The sequence below is a fragment of the Chelonoidis abingdonii genome, chromosome 11 (assembly GCF_003597395.2).
Source record: "Chelonoidis abingdonii isolate Lonesome George chromosome 11, CheloAbing_2.0, whole genome shotgun sequence".
NCBI lineage: Eukaryota > Metazoa > Chordata > Testudines > Testudinidae > Chelonoidis > Chelonoidis abingdonii.
Window position 1 is genome coordinate 44,528,790 of NC_133779.1, and position 11,051 is coordinate 44,539,840.

General features: G+C 65.6%; 1 protein-coding gene across 1 annotated transcript in view; it reads right to left on the reverse strand.

Moving 5' to 3' along the window:
- LOC116830138 (ephrin-A3-like) overlaps positions 1 to 7,736 on the reverse strand; it is a 70,404-nt gene extending 62,668 nt beyond the window's left edge. Inside the window, exons 1-2 of the mRNA XM_032789412.2 lie at positions 7,621 to 7,736; positions 1,847 to 2,139 (exon numbers count right to left, since the gene is read on the reverse strand). Of these exons, the coding sequence (XP_032645303.2) occupies positions 1,847 to 2,139; positions 7,621 to 7,733 (406 nt within the window). The 5' untranslated portion in view covers positions 7,734 to 7,736. The remainder of the gene's footprint in view (positions 1 to 1,846; positions 2,140 to 7,620) is intronic.
- Positions 7,737 to 11,051: the final 3,315 nt, after the last annotated feature.

An 11,051-nucleotide genomic window follows, 5' to 3' on the forward strand; every position in this document is an offset into this window, starting at 1 on the left:
GGCCAGGAGGTCACCTGATCCCTTTGTCCCCAACACCTTCAGTTGGCACCTTTGCAGAGGAGGGGCCCAGGCCATCAGTTGCTAGGAGACAGAGTGCCAGGCATTAGGTGCACTGGCCCTTTGCTCTGCCAGATACTTAAGAACTGCCTGGGGGACACTGAGGCACCAACACAGTATTCAGAGCAAACATTAAGAACATTTCTAGTTCATCACAGCCCCCCACTTCCATGGGGCACAGAGCACCCCCCACACACACATACTCACCCTCCGACCCCCCTCTCCCACGGGGCTGAGATTTGGGAACTTCTGTCACAGGCTTTGTTGCTAGAAACAAATCAAACCCAGAATCCATCACTGACTGTCTCCAACAGGAAGCCCCCTCCCATCTCCCCTCCCCCCGCATCCCCTGCACTGCCCTTGTGCTCCCCGCCCCCCGGATCCTGGCAACTGGCCTTGGCCAGACTCCCGGCACCGATGTGCATCTGCCCCCCATCACAGGGTGTGGGGGTGTCCACGGCATGTTCTTCCAAAATCAGCAGCCTCCCAGCCCCCCGCCGACGCCGGAGAGAACCAGGGCTCCCCTCCCCGCAGTGCCTGGGTGGAAAGGGTTAATGTCCAGGATGAAACCAGCCAGACACCTAGAGTCCCCCAGACAGAGCCGCCCTCCCCCCGCTGCAAGGGATTCTGGGAAGAGTCTAGACTGAGAGCGGGAGGGCCCCTCCCCCTCCCCCTCCCCAGGGCTCATGTCCACCCCACGTCTGGGTCCCATTAGCAGGCTCCTGCCGCGTGGGGGGGCCACTCCGCCCCCCCAGCGCCGGCCAGACGGACTCACTTGTTGCCTTGCAGCAGACAGCCACTCGTAGCCTCAGGCACCGTCCGGTGCTCTCTGGGCTGGGAACAGCTGGGGGCAGAGACAGGGACATCAGGGCACTGCCCACACGGGCACAGCCGGGAGCCCGTGGCGTCCGGGAGGCAAGGTCAGGGCCCTCCCGCTCCAGTCCCCACCCTGCTCGGACCCCTCCTCTCAAAGGGGCGTTGAGGGGGATTTATGAGCAGCTCCCAAGCGCCTGGTGGGTGGCTCCATGGCGGGGCTCTTAGTGCAGCAGGAAGCACCTGGGACCAGCAGAAGAGAGCCCCCCCATCCCCCACACAGCTGGGAAAGGCATGAGTCCAGCCCCTCCCTCGGGGTCAGCTGGGGTCACCGTCAGGCCTGCCTGTTAGGGGGCACCAACGGCCCCAGGTACTCCCTGGCTCGCCTGCAGGCACCTGCCCCTCCACCCACAGGGCAGTGCCCTCCATGCCCCCCCAGGCACGGGGGATCTCTGCACACCCCACAGCCATCGCTGCTGGGGAGAGTAGTGAGGCTTCAACCCCAGGAGAGCCCTGCTCCCGACAGCCCACTCCTCACTCGCATCCTGAGCAGACCAATGGGCACCCAGGGCAGCCACTGTGGGGTGCTGCACCAGCGCCACTTCCCCACCCAGAACAGAGGCACAGCAGCAGGTTGTTTGGGGGTGGGGGTGGGGGAAGGGCCCAGGGAGCCGCTCCCCATCCCCTCAGAGCCCAGGCCCTGGCAGCCTGGGCCAGCGAGCTCCCGGGGGAAGCTGGCATTGGCTGGCTGGAGCAGGGGTACTCAGCCAGGGCCCAACTCAGGCAGCAGCCAAGATCTGGGCAAGGGGCGCCCCCTCCTGGCCACCTGGCACACTGCAGTGGGCTGGGGAAACGGGGACAGAATCCCTGCCAGGGCACTGCCTCCCAGCTGCTCCCACATCCACCCAGCCCACAGCTCCACCTGGAGCCAGCCCCACTTGGCAGGCCTGGGGGGTCCCTGGGGGGGGACACTCACAGATGTAGTAGTAGGTCTCCCCCGGCTGGAACTCGAAGCCCAGTGAGAAGGGCGTGAAGCGCTGAATCTTCTCGGAGAAGCGGACGGGTCCGAAGGGTGCGTGGGGCCGGTTGCACTCCCAGCGCTTGAAGGCACCAGGTGTCTCGTAGCAGCCCCGGTAGCCCTCGGTGTCCACCATGTGCAGGCTGAAGGTCTCAGCCCGGCCCGCAGGCACAGGGTGCTCGTAGTGCGGGCAGTAGATGTCCAGGTAGTCGTTGATGGAGACCTGGACAGCATAGTCTTCATGCAGGAACCTGGGTGAGAGAAGGGGACAGTGAGTGGGCACAGAGCCATGGTGCCAGGAGGGGCCAGCAAGGAGGCAGGGAGCTGGTGGGAGAGCGGCCATGGTGCCAGGAGGGGCAGGGAGCTGGGAAGACTGGGGACAGCAGCACCCTCTCCCCACCCACCAAACCCTGGCCAGAGCGGCTGTGGGGGAAGGGGAGCCAGAGTTCAGCCACACCCACCATCTGCCCACTGTACCCAGCAGCCGGAGGAGGAGGTCTGGCCTGGGGATGATAAATGCCCGCGCTGCCTGTGGGCTTAGAGCCGGCTGCCTGGGCAGAGGGGTGAGGTTCCTGCAACCAGAGGCTTAGCAGCAGCTGGGGCAGAGCTGGCTGGGCCATGACACCCAGCGGTCCCAGTCAGGCCCCACGTGCTGAGAGATGCACCCTCCTCCCCTGCTCCTGGCTTCTCCCAGAGTCTGTGCGTGTCCCCAGGGTCGGTTCACATTGGCTGGTTACAGGGCACCAGCTAACACCAGGGAAAAAACTGGGAAATCGGGGGTGGCTTGCGTTGAGTTTACAGATTCCCTTTGTGCCCATTTCCCGTGCTGGTGACCTTGGCACTGCCTGCAGGGGGAGGGCACTGGGACAGGATGATGAGATTCCTGCTTGCCCCTCCTGGGCACTTCAGACAGAGGGATGGACCCAGCACATGCCAGCCCCTAGGGAGCACAGGCCAGACATGCAGAGCCAACGGGGTCAAGTGACTGACACAGCTGCGCTTGCAGCCTAGATTGGCCCCCAAGTCACCCCACTGCACACGCCAGCTTTGGGGGCCGTGCGAGGGGGCCAGCCCCAGTCCCTCTCCCCCTGTGGTCAGGCCAGGTGCTGGCAGGCCCAGGCCCCAACACCTGGAGGGACTCGTCAGCCACTGGCTCCCACGGAGCGCTCAGCTCCAGCCTGTGGCTGAAACAGCTACCGGGCAGCTGGCCTTGCTAAACAAAAAGGCATCAGCTCCGATTAGGCTCAGCCTGCTGGGACTGAATGCGCTCGGCGGGGCGGCTGGGGGGCCGGGGCCGCGGCTCAGAGCCCAGCCACATCAGGCCGCGAGCTGAGCGTGCACAAAGCCCCTGCCCCAGACGCAGGCCTCATGCCCCGCTGCACTGATCGGCTGTGACATACCAGTGGGCGGAAGGGACGCTGCTCACACATGAGGCCGCAGGGGCCAGCATGGGCCTCTGTGCTAAGTCTGCTGCGCACAGTGCACGGCCAGGCCCAGGGGAGCTCACACGCCTGTGCACGCACACACACACACACTGTGCACGGCCAGGCCCAGGGGAGCTCACACGCCTGTGCACAGAGCCATGCACGGCCAGGCCCAGGGGAGCTCACATGCCTGTGCACAGAGCCATGCACGGCCAGGCCCAGGGGAGCTCACATGCCTGTGCACAGAGCCACGCACAGCCAGGCCCAGGGGAGCTCACACGCCTCTGCACGCACACACACACACTGTGCACGGCCAGGTCCAGGGGAGCTCACACGCCTGTGCACAGGCCCACGCACGGTCAGGCCCAGGGGAGCTCACATGCCTGTGCACGCACACACACACACTGTGCAAGGCCAGGTCTAGGGGAGCTCTCACACCTGTCCACAGACCCATGCACGGCCAGGCCCAGGGGAGCTCGCACACACACACTGCACACCAGGCCCAGGGGAGCTCACACGCCTGTGCACGCACACACATACACTGTGCAAGGCCAGGCCCAGGGGAGCTCACACGCCTGTGCACAGACCCACGCACAGCCAAGCCCAGGGGAGCTCACACGCCTGTGCACAGACCCATGCATGGGCAGGCCCAGGGGAGCTCGCGCGCGCGCACACACACACTGCACAGCCAGACCCAGAGGAGCTCACATGCCAGTGCACAGACCCACGCATGGGCAGGCCCAGGGGAGCTCACATACACACACACTGCAAGGCCAGGCCCAGGGGAGCTCACACGCCTGTGCACAGACCCACACATGGGCAGGCCCAGGGAAGCTCACACACCTGTGCACAGAGCCATACACAGCCAGGCCCAGGGGAGCTCACATGCCTGTGTGCGCGCGCACACACACACACACACACACACTCTCACTGCACAGTCAGACCCAGTGGAGATCACACGCCGCTGCACAGACCCATGCATGGGCAGGCCCACGGGAGCTCACACATCTGTGCACGCACACACATACAGTGCACGGCCAGGCCCAGGGGAGCTCACACGTCTGTGGAAAGACCCAGGCACAGCCAGGCCCAGGGGAGCTCACACGCTGATGCACAGACCCATGCATGGGCAAGCCCCAGGGGCAACTCCACCAGGATCCAGATTCCCAGTGGCTGCAGTGCAGGATTGAGGCTGGACTGGGCAGCGCTGGCAATGGCAGGGAGCATGGTCTAGTGGTTACAGTGCAGGAAAGGAACCAGGAGGTGCCTGCTCTGCCAATCAACCCTGAGCAGGAGACAGACCCACCAAGGGCAGCTGAGAGCAGCCCCAGTCCAGCTGCACCCCCTGCTCTGCCAGGCTGCAAGGGCAGCTTGGTGGCTGCGCCCAGGAGGCAGGGAGCACCAGGCTATGCCGTGCCCTGGCAGGCAGTGGGCTGAGACATCAGTGCCCGTTTAACGAGGACTGGGCAGGTAAGAGCTCACACTGCCCTGCCCCACCCACCAGCCAAACGCAGACACCTGGCCGATCCACCTCCCCCAGGCAGGGCAGGGCAGGCGGCTGTCTGTGCTCACTGGGCAACAGCTCAGAATGTAAACAGAGCTGCAGGCCCAGCCCCGCTGCCCCCCTCCCCTCTGCCCCAGGTCCTCTCCTGGGCTAGGAACTCGGGGAACCTGCCTAGAATAGCCAAGGAGGACAGCAGAGCTCAGCTACAAGCGGCATCCTGCTACTCACAGCCCCGATGCATCGCTCCCTTGGCCCGGGCACACACAGGGCTGGGGTCACAGGGAAAACCACCACCTAGTTCTGACCTGGCCTCCCAGCTGCAGACCGAGGTCCAGGTGCCACATCCATGCCCTGCATGGGCAGCTCTGATGGGGATGCCCAGCACTAGGGGTGCACGCCCTGCTGAACCTCTCCCCCAGCCCACAATCCAGCCTCTCTGCTGCAGGACACCAGGGAGCTCAGGCAGGTCCCCGGGTAGCGGGGTCGGCAGTGTGGGGAGAGCACAGCCCGGCTAGTCCCTGCACCGGTCTCGGCAAATGCTGATGCTGGATCAGCCGGCACCTCGGGCCTGACTTGGGCAGCTGGGCCGCAGCTTTAGTTACGCTGCCGGGAGGGGAGCAGGTGGCCAACCAGCCCCACCTACACCCTGCTCTTCCAGCTCCCACCAGCAAACCCAGCCCCAAGCCATGGCACAAAAACGCAAAAGGGGCCAGGTCACTGAGTGCCCCCCTAAGCAGCCATTCGCCTCTGGCTGGCCCAGACGCCAGCACCACAGAGGAGGGAGCACTCCTATTTCACCTGGACACAGAGTCTCACCCCTGACCAGAGTCCTCCCCCGTGTCCCAGGAGTAAGAGGGGAATTTGGGCCCCCTCACAGCCTCCCCAGGGGCTTCCCTGGAGGCCCAGAGCCCCCCACAGGCCTGGCCCTGGGCACCCCCTTGCCACCCCCCCACCCTCAATGCTGGATGCCTCTGCCACCACTTCTTCCTTGTACCCGAACACTGCCCAGGTTATGGCTTCCAGGCCTGCCCCCTTTCCCCCAACTTCTGCTCAGGTCCTGAGGAAGCTCCTTCCTCTCAGCAGCGCCCAGGCTCCAGTGTGACAGCCCGGCACAGTAACCGCTGTGTGTCAGGGACAGGCCGAGCCCCATCCCTCCCACCCCGACTCAGACCATCAGCAACTTCAATCACTGCCAGAGGGCCAAGCCCTGGGCAAGGGGCCTGCACGTGCTGTGCTCTGTCCCTCGAAGCCGAGAGGTGAGGGGCTAACAGCTCCCTGGCCCTCCATGGGGCAGTGAAATCCGACACTTGGATGGAATGATTTGGGGGCAAGATTATCGCCCCAGAGGAGCACCCAGCCTGGAGAGAACTTTCACCCCCACCCCCCAAGAGCTGCAGCTCCAAGCCCATCCCAAGGCAGAAGTTGGGAGCTCAGGGTGGGGTTTGCCCCAAATCGGCCCCAATGTTCCCGCACTGGGAGCCAGCTCTCCCCTAGCAGGCCAGAGCCCTGGGAGCGGGATGGCATCCGCTTGACAGAGCTCTGCAAATGAGGTGGCTGAGGCAGGGGGAAGGGAGATGGGCTCACCCCCAAGTGCAGCTGTGCAAGACCTTCTGGGTGCCCAGCCCCACAAGGAGGAGCCAGGACCCTACTGCCTGGAGTAGCAGGGAAAGATCAGGGATCCACATGTACTAGCCAGCCAGTCCCTCAGCCCCCCGATGGGGCAGAGTCTGCTCAAGTCGAGTCTCAAACACAGTTAAGATCTGTAGAGGGAGGGAGGGAAGGCGCTGCAGCTCCCCCACTGCCACCCCCCTCGTGTCACAGGGCATGGCCTGTTCTGCCCCATGCTGGGGGAGCCTGACTCCAGCAGACGGCAGAGCCTTGGGGCACAGCCCAGATGCCTTTGCCATTGGAAGGGGGTGGCACCCCCGTGCTGCCTGCAGAGGGGACAGGAGCTGGTGCCACACTGCAGGGGCACAGAAACAGCAGAGGCAGGGACCCAAAGCTGCTTCCCGACGCTCCAGCCCCAGAACCCACCTGCCAGCTCAGCCCTAGGGCTCGCTACCACGGGCAGACAGGAGAGTTCCCAGTTCAAGGCTACAAATGGGGGACACTGGGTCGGTGAGTGGAGGGCTGGGCCCCGGGCACATCCCCTGGGCACAGCCAGGAGCAGCGCTGGGCCCTGCCACGCCCACTTTGGGGGCAGGCTGCGAAGCACCGTGTCCACGGCCAGCTGCAATCCCTGGGGAGGGCCTATGGGGCGAGCACCTTCCACCTGGTTGAGGAAGCAGCAGGGCCGCAGCCCCTTGCCCCGTTGCAGGGCGCCAGGCGCTGCTGGGCCGTTCCCACGCCGGGCACGTTTCCCGGGGACTGAGTCGCCCCGGACTCGCCCCAACTCGCCCCCTGGCCTGGCGGCGCCGCTCAGGAACGCTGGCCTGGCACAGGTGAGGCTGGCAGCGCCCGCTCCCTGCCCGCCGCTCGCGCACCCAGCTGAATGTGAGGGGCCGGCCCAGCCCTTCTACGCTTCTCAGGCCCCGGACTGAGCCGGAAGCGGCGAGCCCAGGGGCCAGCCATGCCCCCGTCGGCGTGGGGAAGCAGGCCGGGCGGGGCTGGGGCTGGGCCGGGCCGGGCAGGGGGCGGGCACTGCAGACAAAGGAGCCGGACGGGTCTAATGCGCCGCGCGCGCGAAGTCCGGACAGCCGAAAGCGCCGCCCGGGGACCCCCAGCCACAGAGCCCGCCAAGCATCCCCGCTCCCTGCCCGGCCCCCGGGCGCAGCGGCTCCGAGCCGAGCCGAGCCGGGCCGTACCTGGGGTTGCTCGAGTTCCAATAGACGCTGTGCCGGAGACCGCGCACCGTCCGGAACCGCCCCCACAGCAGCGGCCCCCAGAGCAAGAGCCGCAGCAGCAGCGCCGGGCACATCGCTCCGGCCGGGTCGGACGGGGGCACTGACCGGCGGGAGGGCGGTGAAGGGGCCGGGCGGTGGGCAGGGAAGGCCCCGCCCCCAGCTCCAACTTCGGGCCAATCAGCAGCCGGAGCGCAGCCACCCCGAACAAAGTTCCCCAAGTCCCAGCTTAACCCTTTGGGGGCCGAGCGGCCCCCGGTAACAGCTCGCGCGGAGCCGGGCACTGGGGGTAGCGCCGCGCTGCCGGAGGTCGGCCCCTACCGGAGGGGGGGGGCTTTAGGACACAGCCCCCCGGCGAACCCCTCCAGCCCGGGCGTTCACACCGCGAGCCGGAGCGAGCCCGCTCCACGGGGCCCGTCAGCGCTGCACGGGGGCTGGGCCCAGCAAAGGGGTTTCCATGGAAGCGGGAAAACCCCAAATATTTGGGCCCAAGTTTTGTTTCCCAGCCGTCGGTTCTGGACCAAGCGTCCCCATTTCCCCGGGGGAGGGGGGGAACGGCCCTTTCCGCCTCCTGGCTGGAGCAGCCCTAGGACTCCTGAGGGCTGGGCTCAAACTCTGTGACCCCCTTTGAAAATATTTCAGGCTGTGACAACCCCTCCCCCTTCTCCTGCCACCCTCACTCCTGCACTGCTGCTGGCGCTGCCTTCAGAGCTGGGTGCCCAGCCAGCAGCCGTCACTCTCGCAACCCCCCCAATAGGCTTGGAAGGCCTTTTGGGGTCAGGCCCCCCAGTCTGAGAAACGCTGCACTGGATGCATGGAGCCCTGGGGTCACCTAGCCATGCCAGCCTGGGCTTTGCCTTGAACCAGAGCAGATCCCTGGGAACAACCTGCCTGTGCTTTGTAAAGGTGGCCAGGGATGGAAACACCCCCAGACTCAGGTGTGCTGCCTGGCCTAGTGGTTATGGTCACTCTTAAAAACTGGCAGCTTATGTCTAGTCTGAATTTGGCTGGCTTCTGTCTCCAGCCGTCGGATCAGGCTCAGTTGCTGAGCTCTCGTGACCCCGTTTGTCCCCCCAGGCCAGGCCTTCACTCTCGAAAGGCGACCCCTGGCGCCCAGAGGGGTCAGACCCCTGTTCTAACCCTTTATCGCCCCACTCGCCAGCTTATCAGCATCCTTAGATTGTGGGCCCCTGGCTTCCAGCAGTGCCCGGCGGGACCCTGCACCGACCCCAGCCCCACCTGGGCCTGCATCAAGGACCCCACTAGACCTCTCTCCCCTCCCCATGCTGGAGTGAGCGTGTTGGCAGCCTGAGTTCCAGTGGCCCCTGGACTCCGCAAACCTTCCCCTTATCTCTGGGAAGCAAATCATTTCTAGATCTCACCAAAGGGAGGCCCTCCCCTAAGGTCAGTGGGGGCATGGCTCCCGGTTGGGCTGCTGGGGGGAGCGGAAGGGCATAACCAGCCCAGGGCTCGGGGCATAGCCGGTCCTAACCGCTGCGTTTGGTGGGGTCCCTTTGGAGGCAGCTCAGGCACTTTTCCTGACAGTTTTCCAGAGCCCCAGCCGGGCTTGGCAAGGAGCCTCAGTCTGCTAAAGCCAGCCTGGTCCCACAGTCCCCATCGTACGGCTCAGTAGCCACCCCCCTCGGCAGCACAGCCAGGGAGGCCCCAGATGGACCTGTCCTTCCTGAGCTCTTCCCCCCAACTCCCATCTCCTTGCTGAGCCTCATGCTGTCCAGCTGCACTCACCTAGCAGCCCTGGGACACCTCTGTCAGGCCCAGTCTGCCCAGCTCCTGGCCACACAGTCCCTAAAGCCCTCCCGCCCCCCGAGCATTCTGCCAGGCGAGCTTGAAACATCTCCAGCAATGCAGCCTCAGCCCCACCTGGCAGGGTCAGGATGTGGTCCCTCCCCCAGGGGCACAGTCCCTGGCACCCCACTCTCCTGGGAGCTGCATCCCAGACCCAAGGCCACCTCCTGCCCCCGTGCTGACAGGCATCACACCTCCCTCTGACTCCCCAGAGTCCTCTGGAGTCCTGGTGCAAGGGTCAGAGCCGCTGCGAGCGTCCCCCAATCTAAGCAGCGCCCACCCCAGCCTGGTCACGCTGCACTCCCAGCAGAGCCTCCCGCAGCTGGGTCTAGTCCCGTAGCCAGGCCAATGTCACAGCCCCCCTGGCAATAAAAGGTAAGGGGATCCATGCAGCCAGGCAGCACAAGAGAAACTTTGTTCCGTGTTGGGGGGGGCGGCGGCGCCGGTGCTGAATGGTTCTGGGACAGGCAGCGCAAGGGGCAGCAGCCTCTGAGCTTGTTACCTGGGCTGGTGCAGGAAGAAGCTAGGACACAGAGCCTGGCACAGAGCCACGGGTCATACTACCACCGCCCCCCCTTGGCACGGCCCTGCCCATCGAGTGACGCCTGGCTGAGCTGGGGGTTAGATCTTGGGGCCACACTCCAGGGCTGCTCCTGGCTGCAGAGCATGTGGGGGGGGGCAGGAGTGATGCCAACACACCCTAGCAGCACCCCCGGGGGCATCCATAGCTCTTACCTATGGGGGGCACCCCCCTGGGCACCGCTGGGGGAACAAGGACGGGCGAACTTGAGGGGGGATGGAGAGTCTGCCCCCAAGGGGAAGGTACCCAGAGGCAGAGGGGGCCCCCATGCCTGCCCAGAGGGAGGGGTGCCCCTTGGGAATAGAGACACTCCCCACCCCCGGGGATCCCCGAACTCGCCACTCGCAGGCTACCTGGCTCTGTGCCCGGCCGACGCTTGAGCCCCCGCGCCACCTAGTGGAGCATCGGGGTAACCAGCGGGGGAATTTCAGGGTCTCGGCTCCAGCCCCCCATCAGGTCAATGGCTCCAGCTCCGAGCGCTCCCCCCACGGGAGGAGGCAATAGAATTTGTGCTGGGCCTGGCCATTTCCATTGCGCCCAGCGCCCCATGCCGGGCGGGGGGGGGCTATACACTAACCCTGCACGCGGCCCCGCTCCAGGGCACCCAGTCAGGGGCCAGACTCACCCCAGCTCTGGGAAGAGGGGAGTGGGCAGGAGCCAGGAGCCCTGGGAGGGGAGGGGGAAAGCCAGTGGGTTTCAGCAGGGGAAGGTACAAAGAGGTTGTGTCACTGGCAAAGGTGGAGTGGGGTTGGCAGCCCCTCAAGCCACCCACCTCTGAGCCACTGGTGCTTGGGCCACACACACACGCCCCAGTCAAGACAAAGCACGTCTGGCTCCCCTCCTGTGTCAAGCTTGGGGGGCACAGAACCTCCTCCCTCCCTGGCAACCCAACCCCCTCCTGGAGACACCCAGCAGAGCATGCACTGGGACGGTGGGAGCCAGGACTCCTGGGTTCTGGCCCTGGCCATGGCAGCGGATTATACCTGGGCTTTGCTCCCTGCTGGGCCCT